This window comes from Heliconius melpomene, unplaced genomic scaffold (assembly GCF_056956725.1).
Source record: "Heliconius melpomene rosina isolate 202511_hmr_F unplaced genomic scaffold, ASM5695672v1 ptg000056l, whole genome shotgun sequence".
In the NCBI taxonomy this organism is placed as follows: domain Eukaryota; kingdom Metazoa; phylum Arthropoda; class Insecta; order Lepidoptera; family Nymphalidae; genus Heliconius; species Heliconius melpomene.
In genome coordinates, this window is record NW_028181879.1 from 139,790 (window position 1) to 165,689 (window position 25,900).

The following is a 25,900-nucleotide window of genomic DNA, read 5'->3' on the forward strand; positions in this document are numbered from 1 at the left end:
AACCTCGACTACTTCAATTACAAATGTGGTTAAGACCTATTTGCAATTATACTGGGCTGGAGCAGTGAAAGGCGAGTGTTAGTACTGTAAAGGGATCCCTTAAGCCTACAGTTGTGGTCACAAGTCCACGGCACTGCTCCAAGCTTCACGTCAAGAGTAAGATAACATTTCTTATAATTACCACGCCCGAATTAGAAGTACGATGTCGGTCATATCTGTCTACATCAGAAGTGGGATCGGAACAAGCTCCGGTCCCAATCACCTTAGTCTCCGACACATAATATTAAAAAAAATAAATAAAGATAAACTATTATACTAAATTAAATAAGTACTCTTTCAGACGATTTTTAAAACTGTATAGACATTTGGAATGACGAACTTCTGTAGGAAGTTCATTCCAAAGAATTGCAGATTTCATAGTAAAAGACTTAGAATAAAATAGGGTATGGGAAGTTGGTAATTTAAGGAGATTATCACAACGGGATCTAAGGTGGAGGTGAAGAAGTGAATCGGCACCTAGGAAACAAAATCGATCTTTTAAGTAGGAGGGAGAGAGAGAGTTGTACAGGATAGAATAGAGGAGAGTCAGCATGCGGAAATTTCGGCGATGTCGGATAGGAAGCCATCCAAGCTGACGACGATGATCAGAAACATGATCAAATTTACGTAAACCGAAGATAATAGATTTTGTAACCGCTCTAGTTTATTTAGTTGTTCCTCAGATAAGTCTGGGTAACACGAATCAGCATAGTCTAAAATCGGTAACAGTAGTGAATGAGCTAGAGCAGTTTTGGTCTTTATAGGTAGGAAATATTTCCATCGTTTGAGCGATCCGATAGTGGCAAATAATTTACGGCTAACCTCAGCTATCTGTACTGACCAAGATAGGGAATTGTCTATAATAATTCGCTCGTACACGCGCTCACTTCTTCGTGAGCGCGTGTACGAGCTACACACACAGTTAAGCGTTCCTTTTGTAAATTTAAAATTATATGTCATTTAAAGTTATATAAACCATTGAACAATAATAGTGAATAATTAAACTTGATTTCTAATCATTAAAGTAATTTTCGAAAGTGTCTAGTGAATAAATAATATCATATCAGTGAAATAAAAGTCTACAATAGTTCGAAGAAAAGTCTAACCGCAGACATTGTTCGATTAAAACGTGTCAGTGCCACGATCTGCATGGCGTTTTGGACTTTATTACAATACTAATACGAGACAGTTTAGCATCTGCGTCTTGTGGAGTGTACTGCTTAGTTAGTTAGCTAGTTACCCTCAGTTGTTTTTATTTAACAAATATAGGTTATCAAATTATTAAAATATAATTATTAACAATGTCCTCTAAATGCAGTGTATGTTCATCAAGTATATTAAAAAAAGAAGAAATATGTTGCTCTTCTTGTACGGAAAAATTTCATTACGCATGTTTAAGAATAAGTGACGCTAATTTTAAAAAGATGTCAGTGAAGCATAAGGAAACCTACATATGTCCTAAGTGCGCAGAGAAAACATCTCCGTCTGCCGAATACTCGAATAAAAACTGCAAAGAACTACAAATACAAAATTTGGAATATATTTTGGATAAAAAATTGACTGATTTTAAAAACAATATCATAGCGGAATTAAAGCAAACTGTACTATTGGAAATAAAAAATAATTTAACTACATTATCCTCGGAACTATTGAATTTGGCAACTTCTCAAAATACATTACAAAGTGAGCATGAAAAATTGATTGCGGAGCACAATATTCTCAAAACACAAGTTAGTAAATTGGAGGAGAGTGTAAGCGAACTGACTTGTCAATTTTCAAAACAGCAACAATGGGTAAGACAGCAGAATATAGAAACAATAGGTGTTCCTGAATTGAATAATGAAGACATACCTGGCATTATTATTAAAGTTGCCAAGCACGCTGGTGTGTCTCTGCACCATCATGATATTGAATTTGCGAACAGAATCACACCAAGACAAAATATCAAGGACAGGCCACGAGTTATTGTTTGTAAACTTAAAAACAGACTCCTCAAGGACAACATCCTATCCGGCTTGAAAAAAACTCGAGGTATCACGTCTCAAGACATAGATATATCAGGGAGGACAAATAGAATTTTTGTAAATGACCATCTCACGCCACAGAATAGGTATTTGTTGAAAAAAAGTAAACAACTCGCAACTGAAAAGGCTTATAAGTTTGTTTGGTCAAAAAACTGTTCCATCTTTGTGCGAAAAAACGAGGTAACACATGCAATCGCTATAAATTCAGAAAAGGATTTATTAAAAATAATTTGAAAGTTTATATTATTAATCTGTGTCACTTTACTCTTTTCATAAATGTATATCGCTATTTAAATTTTAGAATAACATTTTTTAAAGTTTTATTTTATTTTTATTATATAAACAAGTTGGGATTTAATGCACCCTTAACACACATCACTCTCACGTACACTTATTACATTAACTCGCACACTTATACACTTTTTACTTGCTTATATATAATTTTTAATAAAGCAATTATTTTCTTACTGCTAATTTATCAAACACATCTGCCATCCCATAAAATTGACTATGTTTCCCCCACTATAATTTCCTATATATATTTAAAGTATGTAATCAAACTATTTAAAAATATTATTATAAATGATTAATTCAATTAAATTATATTACCAAAATGTTCGTGGTCTCCGTACTAAGGTTAATGATATTTATCAAAGTGTATTGTCTAATGATTTCGATTTAATATTTATAACAGAGACATGGTTAAATAATAGTTTCCTAAACAGTGAGGTAAGTGATGCACGCTATGATATTTTTAGATGTGATCGAGACACCAAATCCTCCCATAAAAGTATAGGTGGTGGAGTTATGATATACGCTAAGCAGGTGTACCATGCACAACTGAGGAGCGAGTTCTCACGGGTGGGTGTTGAATTAGTTTGGATAACAATAGGTGCGCGCGGTTTTGGTATTACTCAGCGACGAGCTGTCCACTTAGGAGTAGTTTATGTACCTGGAGACATGCAGCATTCTCAGAGATTAGCTTTAGTGTTGGATTCTTTGAATGCCGTAATGCAAGCTCATCCTGATGATCATGTCATATTATTGGGCGACTTCAATATGCCCAGTATACAATGGGATTCACGAGGAGGGCCAACTTGTGCAAAAGAAGGCACCAATGAAACATTTAATACTGCTGTTACTTTCCTGAATGCATTACAGTTTCATGGACTCCTGCAACTCAATAAATATTCCAATTTCAGTGGAAATATTTTAGATTTAGTTATAGCTAATACTAACTTAAATATATCAATTTCAACCGATCCTTTACTAAGTGAAGATAAATATCACCCGGCATTAGAAATTGACAGTATTGAGATTTTTACAGCCGAGGTTCGTCTTGGAAAGTTTATAAAATATTTATTTCAGAAAGCAGACTATGATCGTATAAAGAAGGAACTTTCTTTAATTAATTGGAATATTATTTTTCAAAATAAATCAGTAGATGAATCTTTAAATTGTTTTTACGAAATTTTATATAAATTAATTAATGATTTCGTGCCTAAGCATGCCGTGGGAGGTAGACACAATTATCCTGTTTGGTACTCTAGGGCTTTAATAAATGTTATTAGGGAAAAATATAAAATACACCATAAATGGAAAGTATATGGTAATTTATTGGACTATGATGAATTTAAACTTTTGAGGGATAGGCAAAAGCAGATGCAAAAAACATGCTTTAAGCGTTACATACTTTACATTCAGGATCATATATTGAAATCACCGGAAGTTTTGCACACGTATGTTAGGTCGAAACGTAAGAAAGCATCGAATTATCCCAGCATCTTGTATTACGACAACGAAATCTATGACGACGAACTAAAAATCTGTCAAGGTTTCAATAAATATTTTAAAAGTGTCTTTATTGATTCCACGCTAAATTATACCGAACAAAGTTATAATGTTTCCTCCTTTTCAGACGAAAATTTATATATGATTAGGCTTACAGAGACAGAAATTCTGAAGGTATTTGAATCGCTTAATATACGAAAAGGTCCTGGTAGTGATAATATACCTTCAGTATTTTTCAAAAACTGTGCTAAAGAGGTTGCTTTTCCTTTAATGCTTTTATATAATAAATCACTGAGTGAAGGTATTTTCCCATCTAAATGGAAAGAAGCACACATCATACCTATACATAAAAAAGGATCCGAAACTCTAATTATAAACTATCGTCCTATATCTATTTTGAATATATTGGGTAAAGTGCTAGAAAAACTAATATATACTAAATTGTATTCTGTTCTCAGCAGAGCCATACCTAATAATCAACATGGATTTATGAAAAGGCGATCAACTAATTCTAATCTGATTGGGTTTACAAGTGACATTTTGAAATACATGGACGAGGGATATCAAGTTGACGTAATTTATACAGATTTCGAGAAAGCGTTTGACCGCGTGGACCATGTTATCCTTATGAAAAAACTATATGCCTTAGGTATACGAGGAGATTTATTTCGTTGGATGAAGTCTTATATATCTAATAGAAAGCAAGCTGTTAGATTGGGGGGGTCTCGATCTGATTACGTCTGTATCACTTCTGGAGTACCCCAAGGCTCACATCTAGGACCACTGCTATATAATATATATCTTTTTGATATAAGAGATTGCTTTAAACATTCTAAGTTTTCAATGTTTGCAGACGATAAGAAGGTGTACATGAAAGTGAACAGCATTACAGACTGCTTATTGATCCAAAGCGACTTAGATAGGTTAAGTCAATATTATAGAAACAATAGGATTACTGTCAATGTCGAAAAATGCAGTCAAATTACTTTTACACGAAAAAACACTTTAATCGATCATGCCTATATTATTAATAACTCTCCGATTAACAAAACTCATTTGGTTCGTGATTTAGGTATTTTATTGGATAGCAAATTGCAAATGAATGAACATATTAATTACATTACGAATAAAGCTTACAAATATTTAGGTTTTGTTATTCGTTCATGTAAACCCTTCAAAAACATTAATTGTATAAAGAGTGTTTATTTTGCGCTTGTAAGAAGCATATTAGAGTATGGTAGTTGTATCTGGAATCCTCAGTTTGCTAAATATATAAATGCTATTGAAGCTATACAAGTAAAGTTTATTAAACACCTGAACTTTAAAATATATAGGAATTTTGGGACCTATGAGGAAAGCTGTAAACACTTTCATATTGCTTCGCTAAGTGATCGTCGTGAATTATTGGACTTGATGATAATTTATAATCTTCTGTCAGGCAGCATTGATTCACCCGAATTGCTTTCATGTCTAAATATCAACGTACCTATAAAAAGAACTAGAATAGCCCAGTCTAATCTATTTTATGTACCTACATCACATACTAAATACGCGGATAACTCTTTTTTCTCTCGTGTACCATTATTATACAATAAAAAGTATGCTCATATTGATCTCTTCCATTTATCTGCAGATTCTTTTAGAAACCAAATTAAACGGTTTCAATCTACATAATTGCTTATTGTTATACACACACACACATATACATACACACACATACATACACACATAGATACACACACAACACACACACACTAATGGGGCATTTTATCTTATTATTATTATTTTTTTTTATTATTTTTGGTATATATTATTACTTTTTGTTTGGTTTTATTTGGTTATTTCTTTTTTTATTTAAATATTTAAATATGTATCTTTTTTTTTTTCTAATAATATGTTTAAATTTGTGTAGCTCTGTACTGTACTTAGATAATATTTATAAGTAGAAAACTATAATTGGCTTTATTTTTTTGTATAAGTTTTTTTTTTTTTATAAGTAGTTATTAATATGCTGTTGTTTTCTGTAAAATAAAATAAAAAAAAATAAAAAAAATAAATAATACCAAGGTTCTTAATAGATGGACTCAGACTCAAATCGACGCCGCCAAACTGTATAGCAGGGAGGCTATTCTGGTCAAGTTTTTTTAGTTGCTTAGAGCCACCAATAATACTGACTTGTGACTTGGCAGGATTGACAGTTAAGCCAAAAGATTTGCTCCACCTACTAACATTCCGCAAATCTTCGTTAAGCTTATGAATAGCCTCACTAACATCATCAAACGGGGCGGCTAAGTAAATTTGAAGGTCGTCAGCATATAGATGAAAGGAAGAGCGAGAGATTTTGGGAAACTGAATTAATAAAAATGGAGAAAAGGAGAGGATAGAGGACACCACCTTGGGGAACACCGGCAGAAAGAGAGCAAAGGGAAGATGACTTGTCATTGGCTTGAACGTACTGTTGCCGATCACATAAATAGCTTCTGAACCACTCAGTGGCTTCAGGAGAGATATTTATTGAACGCAGAACAGCAACCAAGAGATCAGTATCAACAGAATTAAAGGCGTTGCTAAAGTCCAGCAAAGCAATGACTGTAAGATTTTGTTTGTCCATGCTAAGTCTGATATCGTCACAAACTTTAATCAAAGTAGTGACTGTGCTATGCCCGTTACGGAATCCAGACTGGAACTCGGATAATATATGGTTGTCAAATAGATATTGATTTAGTTGCTGAAAAACAATACGTTCCAAGACCTTTGACAAGAAAGGAAGGATGGAGATAGGACGGTAGTGAGAGAAGGATTTTGGATCTTTGGTTTTGGGTATGGGGATAATGCGGGCAATGCGCCACAAACTGGGAAAAGTGTTATGGGAAATAGAAAAATTTAAAATATGGGTAATGACTGGAACTAAGACTTCCAAGGGCAAAATAATCATTTTGCGGTTGATGCCATCATAACCAGAAGCATCAGATTTGATGGCTAGGATACTGTTTCTTACCTGGGATGAGGTTATAGAAGCAAAGTTAAAAGGAACGATTGTGGGAGACGGCAAGGAGTTGATATAATTCAATGTATTTGCTTCAATTGTGTTGTCCATAGATGTTATCGAGGCAAAGTGTTTATTCAAGGCATCAACGTCTAGATTGCAATTCAAATCCTTACGTTGCCGGCCAATGCCTAGCGATTCCAGAAATTTCCACAACTTACGTGGGCTTAAGTTTTTCATTCATTCATTTTATTTATTATTTCTGAAATCTTTTTCTTCATTTCTTTTTTCTGAGCATTTTTTCATAGTTTCATGATATAAAATTATCTGGGTAATCAGAATAACGACGGGGTATACCAGCTAATCCTAAAAAATGTTGAGGAAAAAATGTTAAATTAACACCAATAAATATGGAAATAAATTGAATTTTTAATAAATAAGGATTTAATAATAATCCAGTAAATAGAGAATATCAATGAACAAAACCCCCTAAAATAGCAAATACAGCTCCTATCACATCACTGCACCTGCGTGGCGGTAGGGTGAGTACACACCACGCCCTCCGGTTCCTCACACTGTGACCTCTGCATGACAGAGAACACACACGACAGTGAGACACACACGAGACAAAAATTATTGTGCATTTTACACTAAAATATAATTTTTTTATAATGAATATAAATTCATCTTTAGAATATTTTATTCTTATTTTTTATTTTATTAATTAATAATTCCAATAAAATATTTTTCTTATTTATTTTATTTTTCAGAACTATAATTTCTATTTCATCAAATTCATGATTAGGATGCTGAATTGGCTTAGAAATTAATTTACTTAGATTTATCCCCTTAATCTCTTCCCCCAATAATCTATTAAATTCAGAAGCTTCCTTAAAATATTTTTTAACTCAATCTATTGCATCAATTAATTTTTTATTTTCTATCCTATTGAATTTATTTCTTATAAAAATATTTATTAATGATTTATTATCAATTATTATTATTATAAATTCTGCAATATTAATAAAAATAGGTTCTGTTCCTTTTCATTTTTGATTTCCTAATATTATAGAAGGATTATCATGATTTAATAGATTTATTTTAATAACAAGACAAAAAATTTCACCAATAATTTTATTATCTTATAATATAAATTTTATTTTTTTAATTTTTATTATAATTTTTAATGTAATAATTGGAGCTGTAGGAAGATTTAATCAAACTTCTTTACGTAAATTAATAGCTTTTTCTTCAATTAATAACATTGGTTGATTAATTTCAGCTTTATTAATTAGAGAAAATTTATGATTAATATATTTTCTATTCAATTCAGTTAAATTCAGTTGAAACTGGTGTCGATCGTTCGGGCTTCGAGGGGCCTTCAAGGTGGTATACAACCCGCGGGAATGCGCGGGAAGGTGCCGGCGGTTAGTGGCGAAAACCGATTTTTTCAGTTTTCCCCGCTCGGATTCAGTTGAAACTGGTGTCGATCGTTCGGGCTCCGAGGGGCCTTCAAGGTGGTATACAACCCGAAGTTGGAAGGTGAAGGTGCGGGCGGTAAGTGGCGAAAACCGATTTTTTCAGTTTTCCCCGCTCGGATTCAGTTGAAACTGGTGTCGATCGTTCGGGCTCCGAGGGGCCTTCAAGGTGGTATACAACCCGCGGGAATGCGCGGGAAGGTGCTGGCGGTAAGTGGCGTGACAAGCCGTGGTCAAGGCTATGGCCGGCAGCGAGACGTCGTGGGATGCGGTCTCATCCTTCTGCAAGGCAGTGGTGCTCGAGAAGGAGTCGGCGGAACAAGCGTTTTTCCCCCACACTCGTGGGAACAACATGGAATTTCTAAAAACAAAAAACCAAAACGATGAGGTGGAGTGTGTTGAGCCCGAGAAGGGCGGCGATGTGATGTTGCCTGAGAAGGGAGGAGTAGATGTGCTTAAGGCGGAGGAAGTTGTTGGTGTTGTTGCGGCGTCTCGAAGAGTGTCTGTTTCGAGTGTCGCTGCGCAGGGGTCAGTTGGTGATGGCCAGAACGTAGGAGTGTGGAAGGAGCCGAGAGTGGTTCTGACCAGATTGGACGTTGATGACGGAATGTCGACTGTCGGTAGTGTCAGGTCGAGACGAGGGTCCGGATCATCATATGGACGGTTGTGGGGAGTGTTGGAGTCAAAGGACTCAGATACTGAAAGTTTTGTGTCGATGGTGTCAGAGAAGTCAAGGACACGGGCACAATACCTGAAGGACAGGCGGAAGAGGCCTCGGAAGCCGATCGATCAGTCGGGGTCTTCTGGTGAAGGAGAGCCAGATAGACCGGCGCCAAAAGTGGTTGCCATGAGGAGACGGAAAGGTCTCGGTGAGGCAGAAAGGAAGGAGTTGCCGCTGAGGTCAGAACAGGAGGTGTCTGACAGCGCTGCGGCCGTACTGGCCAGGGCTAGCTCCAGGCTCTCGGACATGTCTCTACCATCCGAGAAAGAGCAGGACGAAGCCATACTTGCGTCTGACCTACAAAATCAGGTGGTGGACAGCCTAGCGGTGATAAGAAAGGTTGCCAGTAGATCGGGAAACCTTAAAGGAACTTTCACCAAGGCCTTTTGACGGATACCGGCCCGAGTGGGGACTCGAGCGGGTTATGTGGGACTCGTGGACCGGCTGAAGGCCAATCCCAATACCCACTAAAACCTCACGGTGCTCCTCCTCCACCGCCACTGGCCGCGAGACACGGGGACGTGAGTCTTCCGCGAAACGCGGCGGCGGGAGCCTGCAAGGCACGTCGCGGAGTCAAGGGTGTGTGGGCACCCTCGACGGCCTGCTCGGAGTAGCGCGCGGGAGCAACCTGTGCGCGCCTACTCGGGCCAGGTTGGTAGGCGGTCAGCTTCCCCAAGCTGACCGCCCTCTAGCACATTAGGGCGGAAGGCGGCGATCGTGTGCCGCCCTCCGGCGACCCGGTCTCTTACGGCGGATGGCGACTTCGGCAAAAGCCTCCCTCGCCCGTTCCGCCGACTCCTTCTCGAGCACCACTGCCTCGCAGAAGGATGAGACCGCATCCCACGACGTCTCGCTGCCGGCCATAGCCTTGACCACGGCCGGCAGGGAAAGGTCGTCCCCTATGACGTCGCGCAAAGCGCGACGTTCAGACGCCCAGGCTGAGCACACCTCCAACGTGTGCTGGGCCGTCTCATCGAGGCAGTCGTCGCAGCGGTGGCAGCGAGCGTCGGGCTCCCTCCCGGCGATCCGACACAAGTAACCCCCGAAGCAGCCATGCCCCGTGAGCACCTGTGTCATGCGGAAGGTTAGGACGCCGTGACGCCGCGCTAACCACTGGCGGAACACTGGACGAACAGCCTCGATCGTCCTCAGGCCGGCAGTTGGTGTTGCCAGCCGAGTTTCCCACAACTCCATTGCGGCTACCCGCACCTCCTCAGTGCGTGCCTGGCTTGCCGGTTCCCCGGACACTAGGCCTATTATTTCTTCATTTGGTTTATATATTTCATTATTTTCCATAATTTTAATTATTATTATTATTTGAGAATCAATAATTAATCAACGAATAATCCTATTTTCATTAAATATACCATCCTCTATTGAATGATATCAAAATTTACCTCCTTCTGAACATTCTTATAATGAACTTCCTATTTTAAGAAATTTCTAATATGGCAGATTATATGTAATGGATTTAAACCCCATTTATAAAGGAATATCCTTTTTTTAGAAATGGCAACCTGATCTAATTTAAATTACCAAAATAGAGCTTCTCCATTAATAGAACAAATTATTTTTTTTCATGACCATACATTAATTATTTTAATTATAATTACAATTTTAGTAGCATATTTAATAATAAATTTATTTTTCAATAATTATATTAATCGATTTTTATTAGAGGGTCAAATAATTGAATTAATTTGAACTATTTTACCAGCTATTACTTTAATTTTTATTGCACTTCCATCATTACGATTGTTATATATTTTTAACCGACTTCTGTAAGAAAAGGAGGTTATCAATTCGACTGTATTTTTTTTTTTTTTTATTTTTTTTTTTATTATTTTTTTTTTATGTTTGTTACCTCATAACTTTTGACTGGGTGAACCGATTTTGATATTTTTTTTTTATTTGAAAGGTGAAGCTTCCCGAATGGTCCCATTTTTTTTTGGTCCATGTCTGACAATGGTATCCATGAGAAAATCACATAAGTCTTAAATTTGCATTAGGTATGTGCGCGACAAATAGACGCATAACTTAATGTCGCGCAAACTGATTTTGATGATTCTTATTTTATTTGAAAGGATACACTTCAAGAATAATTTGGTGAAAGTTTGGCTAGATTCCGATTATGGAATCCGGTGAAATTTGAGAAAGTTTGTTTTTTTTGGTAAAAAATTGATTATACTGTAATAGTTACAAGCAAAAACTTTTTAACTCGATGTCAGAAGTGAGATTCCTGATCGTTACATTTCTTTTCAATCAACCTCAAAAAAGAGAATGTTCTCATTTTCAACCAACTTCAAAAAAGGGAGATTTCCAATTCGCCCGAATACTTTTTATGTATGTTCTTGTCAATATACCAAAATGTTACTTTGCGCAAAAATAAACCCTAATTAAATGAAGTTTTACATGGGACAACCACAACCACTCGTTGACAACCACTACCACCACCATCACCACTCGTTCAAGAAGCATCATTTTAAGATCTACCCATCACTTAAAATCGTAAAATAAATTATTTTTTAACAAAATCAAAAACCGACTTCTAACAACGAACTAAAAAGTGAAAAATAATTTTACAAAGATTTTATAATTTTGAAGTCGGTGCTCAGTAGAACAAACAGGCTTAGTAATTAGATATTGTAGTAAAGGTGTTGTATTAGCATTAGCTTGACACCGACTTCAAAATTATAAAATCTTTGTAAAATTATTTTTCACTTTTTAGTTCGTTGTTAGAAGTCGGTTTTTGTTTTTGTTAAAAATTAATTTATAGATGAACTTAATAATCCTTTAATTACATTAAAATCAATTGGACATCAATGATATTGAAGATATGAATATTCTGATTTTAATAACATTGAATTTGATTCATATATAATTCAATCTAATGAAAATTTAAATAATTTTCGACTTTTAGATGTTGATAATCGAATTATTTTACCTATAAATAATCAAATTCGTATTTTAGTTACAGCTACAGATGTAATTCACTCTTGAACAATTCCATCATTAGGAGTAAAAATTGACGCTAATCCAGGACGATTAAATCAAACTAGATTTTTTATTAATCGTCCTGGAATTTATTATGGTCAATGTTCTGAAATTTGTGGGGCAAATCATAGTTTTATACCTATTGTTATTGAAAGAATCCCTATAAGAAACTTTATTAATTGAATTAATAATTATTCATTAGATGACTGAAAGCAAGTACTGGTCTCTTAAACCATTTTATAGTAAATTAGCATTTACTTCTAATGATAAAGAATTAGTTAATAAATAACATAAATATGTCAAATTTAAATTATTACTTTTTGTAATATTCTTTTATTCCTCAAATAATACCTATCAATTGAATAATTTCATTATTATTTTTTATTTCTATTTTTATTAGTTTTATAATTATAAATTATTTTATTTCCTATATCTTATAAAACAAAGTCGCTTTTTGTGTCTGTCTGAAATTTCTAACTCTTCTTCTTCTAAACCACCCAACGGATTTTTATGCGGTCTTCACGATTAGGTCGAGTATTTCTCAGGGAAGGTTTATATATAGTTTATTATTTGTATATTCTTATATAAATTAACATAAATACGATAAATATGTATAAAGTCCTACCCGTTGAGACACTTTCGCGCATGCGCTGCTTTAATGTTAAGTACTACATGAAAATAATGTACTAGAGTATTGTTCCTCTTAATAAGATCTACAAAAAAGTTCGCGATAGCATATTTTTATCTTTTAAGGATAACGTGTAGTGATCATATTTCTGTCTAAAAATAGTAATTTCAATATATTTTTTATTGTGAGGGATATTTTTCCATAATGGTATTAATCCTTATCCTTTAAAATACTTTATTAAATTTCTACGTTAAACGAAGATAAAATTTGCTTTTTAAACTATTTCGAAATTGCGAATAGTTTTAGAGAAAAACGCATTTAATTATTGACACATCACGCCGTTCACATATCAACTGTATCGAGTCAAGTTTCACTTATCCCTTACTCTCAGCATATAAATAAGTATATTAGTTACGTTGGCCATTTAATGTAGATCAAAACTGTTTTTTCTGTTTTTCATTTTAATAAATACTTTAGAAGTTGTTACAATATCAAAAAATCCTATGCTGCGAAACGCGCCTCGCGACGTTATGCTTATACAAGCGAGTCCGCCGCGCCCGCCTGCCTTACACGCATCGGTGGTTCAGTGGTAAAATGCTCGCCTGCCACGCGGGCAGCCCGGGTTCAATTCCCGGCCGATGCATTCTATTTAATTTTCGTCACAGGCAGCCACGTAGTGCTTGCTTTTCATCAGGGACAGAATACCCTCTTCAGCATTAACCACAAGCTCGAAAAAAAAAACCCGCCTGCCTTTATAGCAACGAAGATTTAGATGCGTTTGCACGTATTGGATAATTCGAGTTGAATGTATTATTTAATGTCATTTAACTATCTAAAAATAGTAATTTAAATATATTTTAATAAGTACTTGAAAAGATTAGTAGCACAGATTTAAAATTACGGTACCTACTAAAAAAATCCTTGCCGAGTAAAACAATTGGAAAATCCTTATTGAAACTACGAAAATGCGGGCTGCATTAGAGTTTAATTAATTTTCACATTATCTTAAATGCTTTGCAAACATACATTATATGAATAATCCAGTAGTAAAAGCGGGCGAAGCCGCAAGGGGGTCGCTAGTATAATTATAAAAATAATTTTAATTTTAAAAAAATTAATAAAAATAATTTTAAAAAAATTTTTTGAAAATGATAAATAATCTTTTTTCAATTTTTGATCCTTCAACAAATTTATTTAATTTCCCATTTAATTGAATTAGAACATTTATTGGATTATTATTTATTCCTTTATCTTTCTGATTTTTTCCTAATCGTCATTATTTATTATGAAATTTTATTTCTAATAAACTTCATAATGAATTTAAAACTTTATTAGAACCAAATAGAATTAATGGATCAACTTTTATTTTTATTTCATTATTCTTTTTTATTTTATTTAATATTTTTTTAGGTTTATTCCCATATATTTTTACTAGAACAAGTCATCTTAATATATCCCTTTCATTATCTTTAACATTATGATTAAGATTTATAATTTATGGATGATTTAAAACGCGCGGAGCGCGTAGACAAGTGTTTTTACAAACAAAACTGGCGAGCAGCACCGTGTGTTATTTTACACGAACGATTTGAAGTCACTTTTTACCTATTCGTAACTCAAAAACTATTCCACCTAAAGCTGTCATATTTGGCTCAAATATTTAGACCCCCTACCTGCATACGTGCATAAAATTTCATAAACACAGCTCAAACAGTTATTTAGATAATGACGTCCAAAAATCGTAAATTTTTAGGGGGGTGACTGACCTATAGACCTTAATGTTAACCAAGTTCCAGATGATCTAGAATGGTGAAATTTAGCATCCGGTTAAGTAATTGGGTGTATGTCAAGGGAAAAATCCGAAACTAGTATTTTTTTAAATATTTTCTTATAATTTTTCAATAAATAGATTCAATTAGGAACATTTACTTATAGCACCTGTAATGAAAGCATAGCAATCAAAGTTAATGATAACTGATTTTTAGGCATAGCGCCTGCCAACAAAATAAGAGCAATGCATTATTTATATATATTTGCTTTTATTAATATATATAATTAATATATATATAATTTGCTTTTATTTATGTCACACGTTAGTAAATATTTTATTTGTTTTGTAGACTAACTTCACTATTACTTACGTAAGCCATCGAAAACAACACGATGCTTTCAAGTATATTTTAAGATAAGATATGTCTCCATTTGTAGCTGAAAATGACTCTAATTTATGTCCTGAGAAAGCCTGTCATCATGTGGACTTCAAGGGCTTCACGTAAAAATATAAAAATATAATAAATGGATTAACATCCTTCATTATTATTTATTACTAGCGGACGCGCGCAGCTTCGATTGCCTATTTAAGGGTGAATTCTAATAACCCATAAAACATGTGTTCAATGAAATATTTTTAAGTCTAAATTGCAAATTTTATAATAATCGGTGGCGTTTTAAAAATTTTTCTATATAAACTTTCAACCCCTTATTTGCACCCTTAGGGGGTGAATTCTAGAAAACCATACAACATATGTTTAATTATATACGTTTAAGAGTCTGAATTTCAAATTTTATGAATATTTATGAATATTTGTACCCCTAAAGGTTCTCTCTAGGGGGGGAATAATAAGAGGGGAGAATTCTAGAAAACGATGAAACACGTGTTCAATTAAATACCTTTAAAAATCTAAATTTCAAATTTTATAAAAATCGGTGCCGATTTAAATTTTTTTCCATAAAAACTTTGAACCGCTATTTCATCTCTTTAAGGTTAAAATTTTTCGAAATCCCTTCTTAGTGGATGTCCAGATTACGAAAGTAAACTTTTGTCCAAATTTAACGTTTCTACCATCAGCGGTTACGGCTGTGCGTGCGTCTTATCTCAGTCAGTGAGGACAAGTCCTTTTATATATATAGATAATTTAAACATTTTAGTACTTATTATACTAAGAGCATTTGCATAGTCGATTAACGTATTTGATATTAAATACCTGAAGAACTTTTATTAAATTAGTGAATCACTTTTACATTTTTAAATATAAATTATTATAAAAAAGATACATTTAAAAATATAAAAAAACCACTCTTCCGAGGGCGGGACAAGGGTCCAAGCCATCGGTGGCTAGGGCTCCAGAGAGAGGAACCTCCGCACAATACGTGCCGTCTCAAGTAATACTGCCTTCTGTATCCGGTTCTTGATCCAACAGCTAAGCGATAGCCTCTTAAGGTGTTGGTCGAGGCTTTTCGCTATTAAACCGTTAACCGAAACCACTATCGGCACAATGATAACAAATAACAAATTATTATAACAAATTATTATTACAATATTTAAGTACTAACTCCTATAAGGGTTCTGTTTTATTGCTTTCGAGGTACAGAATCCTAAAGCAGAAAAAAATACACTAAAAAATAAATATAAATAAAAGCTTTTAAAAAGTAATTATATTGATAGAAATATATATAAAATTTAATAATAATATACTATCTGTAAGGTCAGTCGTGGCACAGGGGCATAAAGTGTGACTGTAAAACCTGACTGGTTACTGGTTACTAGTTACTGAGTGTTTTAACACTAGGTTCTCTCTGTCTACTCTTCTGTGTGCGGGATACAGAGTGAAGCTGATTTGATTTTTATTTTGAAACATTGTCAGCCTACCAGCTATCTTAACAGAAGTAATTATAAAGTAATTATTAACAGTAAAAATTTAAGTAATTGTTAATAAAAAAATAAGAGAAAATTAAAAATTACTTAAACAAAATAATAAAAAAAGCCAAAATGTGGTGTCGTGGGACACCAGTTAGGAACGAAGTTCGACGAACGACGAGTCCTTCGGCTAATGTAGAATCGACACAAATTGCAAAAAAAGTCGTGCTCAATTTTATGTAGGTTTTCTTGATTTATCTCTTAAATTTTGCTGATTTGTTTTTATTTAAGTACAAGAAAGTATTTAGAAAATTCAGTATTTTAGGAAATATGTAATAAATTACTTAAAATAAAAAAACATCGTAATTCAAATTATCAACTAAAAAAAGAAAGAGGGAGAAAGAGAAAGGTATTATACATTACTCGTCTGTGTATGCGACTGTCGCGCCTGCGCACGTCTCATTTAACGGTTTTATTCCACGCATTTTTCTTACGGTTTTACTATCACATTTTTTTCAGTTCGTTCACGCAGCGAAATCCCTATCCCTTCCAAGCCTGCCGTAAGGAACTTCGTTCCAATAAATAAATCCGCTTTACGGTGTATCCCACACATAGCGGGGTAGACAGAGGGAACCTAGTGTTAAGACACTCAGTTCCCCTCTTTCCATCGAACTCTGGAGGCATTGCGTGTTGAGTTATTCCAACAAAATAATGAAATTAGAAAAAAATAATAATAAATATATCAGATTTCTAAACGCAGCATACATTCATTATTTTCTAATCTGACAACTGTCATTTAATCAACAAAATAAAAACTATAGTCGAGATTCATAGATAAATATAATAAATTTTCATATATAATTAAATATCGTCTTAAGAGTAATAAAACATAATATTATTGACCATAATAAAAAAGTAAATACCTAATTATATTAGATATATTTTATTGTACGAAGGCGCTCATATTTTAATGGTTTTTTTGGCCTGGGTTTCATGATTTTACTGGTTTTAGGAACACTTGTGGAAACGGCAGAGAACGAAGTCGACCTTGGGATCATATCAATTCAGATTTGTACCGTCAGCACTTAATAAACTTATTGTTTATATTTTTTCCAAGACATGTTAAACAATGAGTCGTACAATAGAATTGCTTGTGGGTGAAACAAGAACCTTACACCGAATTGTTCCAATGCCTCCCGATGGGAGCTGTCTCTTCCATGCTATTGCATATTCTTCGTTTGAGCGTATTGATATACAACAAACTAATAAATTGCGCGAGACTATGGTAGAGTACGTATGTCGTAACTGGAATGATTTAAGTATCTACACTAGCGCTCGAAACGGGAATCTTTACTCTTCTACAGAAGACATGCTTTGCTTAACTACGTACGGAGCTACTTCCGAAATAAAGGCTGCAGTAGATTTGTACAGTACTAGCGGACGCGCGCAGCTTCGCTTGCTTATTGCTTAGGGGTGAATTCTAATAAACTTTGAAACACGTGTTCAATAAAATATTTTTAAGAGTCTCAATTTCAAATTTTATAAAAATCAGTGGCGATTTAAAGATTTTTCTATATAAACTTTCAACCCCTTATTTACACCCCTAGGGGATGAATTAAAATAAACCACGAAACTTATGTTCAATGAAATATTTTTAAGAGTCAAAATTTCAAATTTTATAAAAATCGGTGGCGATTTAAAGATTTTTCCATACAAACTTTCAACCCCTTATTTGCACCCTTAGGGGGTGAATTCTAGAAATCCATGAAACACATGTTCAATTAAATATTTTAAGAGTCTAAATATCAAATTTTATAAAAATCGGTGGCGATTTAAAGATTTTTCCATACAAACTTTCAACCCCTTATTTGCACCTTTAGGGGCTGAATTCTAGAAAACCATGAAACAGATGTTCAATTAAATATTTTTAAGAGTCTAAATATCAAATTTTATAAAAATCGTTGGGAGATAAGAATTTTTCCATATAAACTTTCAACCCCTTATTTGCTTAGGGGGAGAATTCTAGAAAACGATGAAACACGTGTTCAATTAAATACTTTTAAAAATCGAAATTTCAAATTTTATAAAAATCGGTGCCGATTAAATTTTTTTTCCATACAAACTTTGAGCCCCTATTTCACCCCTTTAGGGTTAAAATTTTTCAAAATCCCTTCTTAGTGGATGTCCAGATTACGAAAGTAAACTTTTGTCCAAATTTAACGTTTCTACGCACAGCGGTTACGGCTGTGCGTGCGTCTTACCTCAGTCAGTGAGGACACGTCCTTTTATATATATAGATAGATAGATTAAGATAGAAGTGTATTATCACAATGGTGTCCTACTTGGTTTATTCGGCGAACAGAAATGTCCTATGAGTTTTTTATTGAGCAACTATTGAGTTTCTTGCCGTAGTAGCTTCCTATAGGAAAAGTACTTGTAATGGCCTAATTGAATAAAGAATATTTTGATTTTGATTACATTATAAACCTTTCTACTTATGATTTCTGTACAAAAAGTAATGATATCCCGTCAAAAACATAAATGTAAAATGAAAGCCAAGTTCAGTAATAAAACATATGCTTTCAGCGATAAAAGAAGTGAGATGTAAATGTATGCCAAGTTCAATGGTCAGTCCTGAAATTTATTTTTAACATGAATTGATGAATTCATTTTCATATGAATTTACAATAGAATCTGAGTAGAATACAATTTGAATACATTCATTTATATCGATGTAAATTAATTTGAAAACTAGCCAAATCAGATATTAGACATAAATAAAGTCTCCAAGTTGTAAGAAGAATGGGCATTTACAGTTGTTATAAAATATTTTATATTGTTAAAAATAAATTTCAGGACTGACCATTGAACTTGGCATACATTTACATCTCACTTCTTTTATCGCTGAAAGCATATGTTTTATTACTGAACTTGGCTTTCATTTTACATTTATGTTTTTGACGGGATTAAATAATACACAACATATATTTATTCATATAATTCCTCAGGGAACACCAACTATTTTAATACCTTTTATAGTACTAATTGAAACTATTAGTAATATTATTCGACCTGGAACTTTAGCAGTTCGATTAACAGCTAATATAATTGCAGGCCATTTACTTTTAACTTTATTAAGTAATACAGGTATTAAAATACTTAATTATTTATTAATTATTTTAATTATTGTTCAAATTTTATTATTAATTCTTGAATCTGCCGTAGCAATTATTCAATCTTATGTAATTTCTATTTTAAGAACTCTTTATTCTAGAGAAGTAAATTAATGTCTAATCATAATCATCCCTATCACTTAGTTGACTAGACCTTGACCCTTAACAGGAGCTATTGGAGTAATAACCTTAGTAACTGGTTTAGTAAAATGATTTCATAATTTTAATATAAACTTATTATTTATTGGATATATTATCGTATTATTAACTATATTTTAATGATGACGAGATATTTGTCGAGAAAGAACATTCCAAGGAAAACATACTATTATAGTATCAAAAGGTTTACGGTGAGGAATAATTTTATTTATTATTTCTGAAATTTTTTTCTTCATTTCTTTTTTCTGAGCATTTTTACGCATTTCAGCGGTGAGGAATCATTTTAGAATAGAATAGAATAGAATATACTTTATTGCACACATAAAAGAAATATATAGAAAGAAATCTTTTTTTTCAAATAATTTGTTCTATTAATGGAGAAGCTCTATTTTGGTAATTTAAATTAGATCAGGTTGCCATTTCTAAAAAAAGGATAATAATAATAATAATAAGCCTTTATTGCTGAAAATTACATTTACTTTATTCTAAAACTAAAGTGGTTTCTCTTTTTCAGCTTGTCCTTCGACAAAAGCCTCCTCTAAAGCTTTCCATTTTATTTTATTCTTCGCCACTCGTGTCCATGCTGGTCCAGCAATCTTTTTGAAATCGTCTTCCCAACGTGTAGCTGGTCTACCTTTACTTCTTCTGCTATCACGCGGGTACCATTCTGTAATAAGATGTGTCCACTTCTCTATCCTTTCTCTTAGCATGTGTCCTGTCCACCTCCATTTAAGGCGTTTGTATGTTGTGTATATGTTTTCAAATTTTGTTTTGCTCTTTATAATCTGTAATTTCACCTTGTCCTTTCTTTTCACTCCCATAATGCTTCTCTCCATTCCATTTTGACATATTTTGATTTTTTTAGTTTGTTTATCGTTCAATGACCAGGTTTGACATCCATATGATAAGCATGGCAGAACACATGTGTTAAACACTCTTCTTTTGTCTTTAATAGGCATATCCTTGTCCTTCAACACCTCACTCAATGACCAAAACCGTTTCCAACTGCTTGTTATTCTTCTATCTATTTCCTTTTGCATTGTATCTTCTGTAGACAATAGTTGACCTAGATATATGTATTCATTAACATATTTTATTTCCATTTGTCCATAATTTATTTTAATGTCTATTTTAGCCGAGTTTGTCATAACGTTCGTTTTTGATGTGTTAATTGCTAAGCCTACTTTGGCACTTTCATCTGACAGTTGTTGTAGCATGTGTTCTAAGCTATCTGGAGTCTCCGAAAACAGTATAATATCGTCTGCAAAGCGTAGATGGTTAAGTTTTACTCCATTAATGTTGAGCCCAATGTCATCCCATCGCAAATTTCTAAACACCATTTCTAGAACTGCAGAGAATAATTTCGGTGATATTGGGTCTCCTTGTCTGACGCCTCTTTCGATGGGAAATTCTTCCCCTGTTCTTTCCAGTTTAACTTTGGCGCTACTTCTCAAATAGATTTTCTCTAGTATCCGGATATACTTAGCATGTACTCCCTGGCTTTCTAATGCCTTCCAGATGCTACTATGATCTACGGAGTCGAAAGCCTTGTTGAAATCAACGAACCCTAAGTAGTAAGCCTTATTGTATTCTTTGTACTTTTGAAGGACCTGCCTAACTACGTGAATATGGTCTATCGTCGAGAATTTGCTGCGAAAACCCGCCTGCTCTTTCGGTTGGTTTTCGTCGAGTGCTACAGTAATCCGTGATAATATGATTTTTGAAAAGATCTTATAGATGTTCGACATCAAACTTATTGGTCTGTAGTTGCCTATGTTTCCCTTGTCCCCTTTCTTGTGTAACAAGGTGATAGTGGATTTTGTCCAATCATTAGGAATGGTTTCGGTTGCTAATATATCGTTGAATAAATTCGTTATGATGGGAGCGAGCACTGGCATTGCGTGTTTTATTATCTCATTAGATATTTGGTCTGAACCTGGGGCTTTGTCTAATTTCTGTGTTTTTACAGCCTTCATCACTTCATCTTGTAATATTATGGGTACTAATTCTGAATGTTTAGTTGTTATGTAGTTTTGATCGTCTATCTGTGATGTTTTTTGTCTTTGGTAAAGTGTCCTATAGTAGTCTGTGGCCGTTTTGAGTATCTCTTGCCTATTACTTAAGGCGTGTCCATTTTTTGTTTTTATATTTGGTATTATTGTTTTCTTTTGATTCAATTCTTTTAGGGCTCTCTTGATTCCACCAGTTTTTTTAATAAAAGCTTTTATAGTTCTCTGCCTTTTTATTTTCCTGTCTTTTCTTATGTGCTCGTTTATCTTTTTGCTTAGTTCCGATATTTTCTCTATTGTCTGTTTACTTTTTCCCTTCCGTATAAGTTCTTTTCTCTCACTAATCAATTGCTTTGTTTCTGCAGATAAAATGCTTTCATTTTTTTGTTTGTTTGTTTTATTGATTCCCCCTTTTAGTATACTCAAAATATCATTGTATCTTTCTTGGATTGATTTATAATTGGTTTTTTCGATAGTGTTCATTGCATTTTTCAGGTTGTCAAGGAATGGTTTATTATTTTCAGTGAGTGTTGATGTGGTTTTGTATGTATTATTGTTATTAATGTGTCTTCTTTTTTGTATTCTAATGCCTGATAGTATTGTTCTTATCATTCTATGGTCTGTATTGAAATTAAGCTGGTTTACAGTATTCACATCTTTAAATGCTCTTTTGTTATTGGTTAATATAAAGTCAATTTCATTCATATGCATGCCGCTAGGAGATATCCATGTCCATTTTTTAGATTTTTTCTTCTTGTAAAAGCTGTTTAAAATGCTCAGTTTGTTTTCCATTGCAAAGGTTACTAACCGTTGTCCGTTGTCGCTTCTTTGACCATATCCATGTTTGCCTATTGTATATTCTTCTCCTATGTTGCAGGTCCCTATTTGGGCATTAAAATCTCCCATTACAATAAGATTTTTGCTAGAAATTTGTACTGTTGATTGTAAGTCTTTGTAAAAATGTTCAGTTTTTATGGTATCTTCTTTTTTATTTGTTTCAGTTGGGGCATACGCTTGGATGATAGTCCATGTTTCTTCTTTTCCATGATTTAAAAGTAGTTTAATATTGAGGAGTGCTATTCTTTCATTAATTCCTCTTATTTCTTCTATTCTGCTAGCCAAGTTGTTCTTAACAAGAAAGCCAACTCCATACAGCCCAGGTGTTTCGCCCATGTAATGTAGAAGAAATTTACCATTATGATTTTGAATCCCTTCACCAAGGCGTCTCATTTCGCTTATTCCAATTATATCCCATTTGATATTATCTAACGCCAGTTCTAGTTCTATGAGTTTTTCATCTGTTCGTAGAGATCTCGCATTTAGAGTTGCGATATATATATCTGAATTTGTGTTTCTTTTTCGTTTGATTTTTTTGCTTAGAGGGTTTAGGTCATTTTCCCCCACGAGGACCAGTCGGCTTGGGGGAGAGTTTTGTTTCGTTGTATTTTCATTTTCTTTCCTGATATTTTGTTTAGTTTTCCGGCTCGTTAATTGCTATTGGTTTTTATTAGTTGTATAGTTAGAAAGAGAATTAGATCTATTTCTCATGATATCAAAAGCGTTAGCTCTGTTGTCCTTCGGCGTCCATGTCTGCTGTTTCTTAGGTTGTGCGTTGGTCTGGGGCGATGAAGACAGTTGTCTCTTACGCTTGTCCTTGTTTTCTTTTATAATAAGTTTGTCATATTTTAGGTATGCAATATTCCCCTTCCTCCTCTCTTCCTCCAGTTTTGGTACTAGTTCTTTCCTTTTCTCCAATGTCTCTTTAGAAAAATCATCCTTAATATACATGTCTTTTAAATTCTTTTTATTCTTCATAATTTCACCTTTTTTCATTTCTGATAATAAGGACAGAAGAATTGGTCGAAGTTTTTTATTCTCCCTGTTTATTTTGCCAAGTCGGAACATTTTGTTAATCTCCCATTCTTCTATGTTAATATCTAAATCTTCTTTGAAAATCTTTTTTATTTTTTCTAGTAGCTGAGTGAATGATTTTTCCTCCTCTTTTACACCAAACAAAACCAAATTATTATTTTTCTTCTCCCTTTTCAGTTGTTCTACTTCTTCTTCTAACTTTCTTACATTTGCTTTTAGTTTTTGATTTTCCATAACAATCGGCTGTAATTTTTCTTCCATCCTTTCCATAATTGTATTCGTTATAGACTCTGTTATCGATATTGTTTGCTTCGAGAGTTCAATTTTCATTTTATCGAATAAAAGTTGAAATTGTTCATCCATTTCTACCAAATATTGTTTTGTATATTTAAATATTACGGAAGACGGTAGGTTAAATTTAGACAGAACAAATAAAAAGTTAAAGACAATTTTAATTTGTCACTGGTAACACTGATAAGTCAATGTCAGTTTCAATATAAACTTCCTTTTAATTGTCACTTAAGATAACCTCACTATTGTTCGTTTCACATTCACACTTTGTATTTAGAATAATTCTCGTATGAAAAACCAAGTCTATTATCTCCAGATCTTCTTGACACTTATATTTATTAGATTGTGATAATAACAGCTTCGAAGTGGTACTTTAATATTAAAAAATACGATTAATTGGGGAGTTGCACTGTAACGATGTTTACGCTGTCGTAACCGGAACCGGAACCGGAATATAATCTGCCATATTAGAAATTTCTTAAAATAGGAAGTTCATTATAAGAATGTTCAGAAGGAGGTAAATTTTGATATCATTCAATAGAGGATGGTATATTTAATGAAAATAGGATTATTCGTTGATTAATTATTGATTCTCAAATAATAATAATAATTAAAATTATGGAAAATAATGAAATATATGAACCAAATGAAGAAATAATAGGCCTAGTGTCCGGGGAACCGGCAAGCCAGGCACGCACTGAGGAGGTGCGGGTAGCCGCAATGGAGTTGTGGGAAACTCGGCTGGCAACACCAACTGCCGGCCTGAGGACGATCGAGGCTGTTCGTCCAGTGTTCCGCCAGTGGTTAGCGCGGCGTCACGGCGTCCTAACCTTCCGCATGACACAGGTGCTCACGGGGCATGGCTGCTTCGGGGGTTACTTGTGTCGGATCGCCGGGAGGGAGCCCGACGCTCGCTGCCACCACTGCGACGACTGCCTCGATGAGACGGCCCAGCACACGTTGGAGGTGTGCTCAGCCTGGGCGTCTCAACGTAGCGCTTTGCGCGACGTCATAGGGGACGACCTTTCCCTGCCGGCCGTGGTCCGTGGCTATGGCCGGCAACGAGACGTCGTGGGATGCGGTCTCATCCTTCTGCGAGGCAGTGGTGCTCGAGAAGGAGTCGGCGGAACGGGCGAGGGAGGCTTTTGCCGAAGTCGCCATCCGCCGTAAGAGACCGGGTCGCCGGAGGGCGGCACACGATCGCCGCCTTCCGCCCTAATGTGCCAGAGGGCGGTCAGCTTGGGGAAGCTGACCGCCTACCAACCTGGCCCGAGTAGGCGCGCACAGGTTGCTCCCGCGCGCTACTCCGAGCAGGCCGTCGAGGGTGCCCACACACCCTTGACTCCGCGACGTGCCTTGCAGGCTCCCGCCGCCGCGTTTCGCGGAAGACTCACGTCCCCGTGTCTCGCGGCCAGTGGCGGTCGAGAAGGAGCACCGTGAGGTTTTAGTGGGTATTGGGATTGGCCTTCAGCCGGTCCACGAGTCCCACATAACCCGCTCGAGTCCCCACTCGGGCCGGTATCCGTCAAAAGGCCTTGGTGAAAGTTCCTTTAAGGTTTCCCGATCTGCTGGCAACCTTCCTTATCACCGCTAGGCTGTCCACCACCTGATTTTGTAGGTCAGACGCAAGTATGGCTTCGTCCTGCTTTTTCTCGGATGGTAGAGACATGTCCGAGAGCCTGGAGCTAGCCCTGGCCAGTACGGCCGCAGCGCTGTCAGACACCTCCTGTTCTGACCTCAGCGGCAACTCCTTCCTTTCTGCCTCACCGAGACCTTTCCGTCTCCTCAAGGCAACCACTTTTGTCGCCGGTCTATCTGGCTCTCCTTCACCAGAAGACCCCGACTGATCGATCGGCTTCCGAGGCCTCTTCCGCCTGTCCTTCAGGTATTGTGCCCGACTTCGGCAAAAGCCTCCCTCGTCCGTTCCGCTGACTCCTTCTCGAGCACCACTGCCTCGCAGAAGGATGAGACCGCATCCCACGACGTCTCGCTGCCGGCCATAGCCTTGACCACGGCTTGTCACGCCACTTACCGCCAGCACCTTCCCGCGCATTCCCGCGCGTTGGAAAAAATCGGCTTTCGCCACTTACCGCCGGCA

General features: G+C 35.3%; 2 protein-coding genes across 2 annotated transcripts; both read right to left on the bottom strand.

Annotated features, from left to right (window-relative positions):
• Positions 1 to 20,121: 20,121 nt before the first annotated feature.
• On the bottom strand, positions 20,122 to 22,869 carry LOC146526382 (uncharacterized). Its single transcript, XM_085207185.1, has 3 exons — positions 22,230 to 22,869; positions 20,823 to 21,998; positions 20,122 to 20,696 (listed from the first exon to the last, which is right to left on the bottom strand). The coding sequence occupies exons 1-3, from the start codon at positions 22,867 to 22,869 to the stop codon at positions 20,122 to 20,124; spliced, it is 2,391 nt and encodes a 796-aa protein (XP_085063311.1).
• A 257-nt stretch (positions 22,870 to 23,126) lies between these two features.
• On the bottom strand, positions 23,127 to 24,422 carry LOC146526383 (uncharacterized). Its single transcript, XM_085207197.1, has one exon. It carries the CDS (start codon positions 23,872 to 23,874, stop codon positions 23,134 to 23,136), a length of 741 nt encoding a protein of 246 aa, XP_085063323.1. The 5' UTR covers positions 23,875 to 24,422; the 3' UTR covers positions 23,127 to 23,133.
• Between the last annotated feature and the right edge of the window lie 1,478 nt (positions 24,423 to 25,900).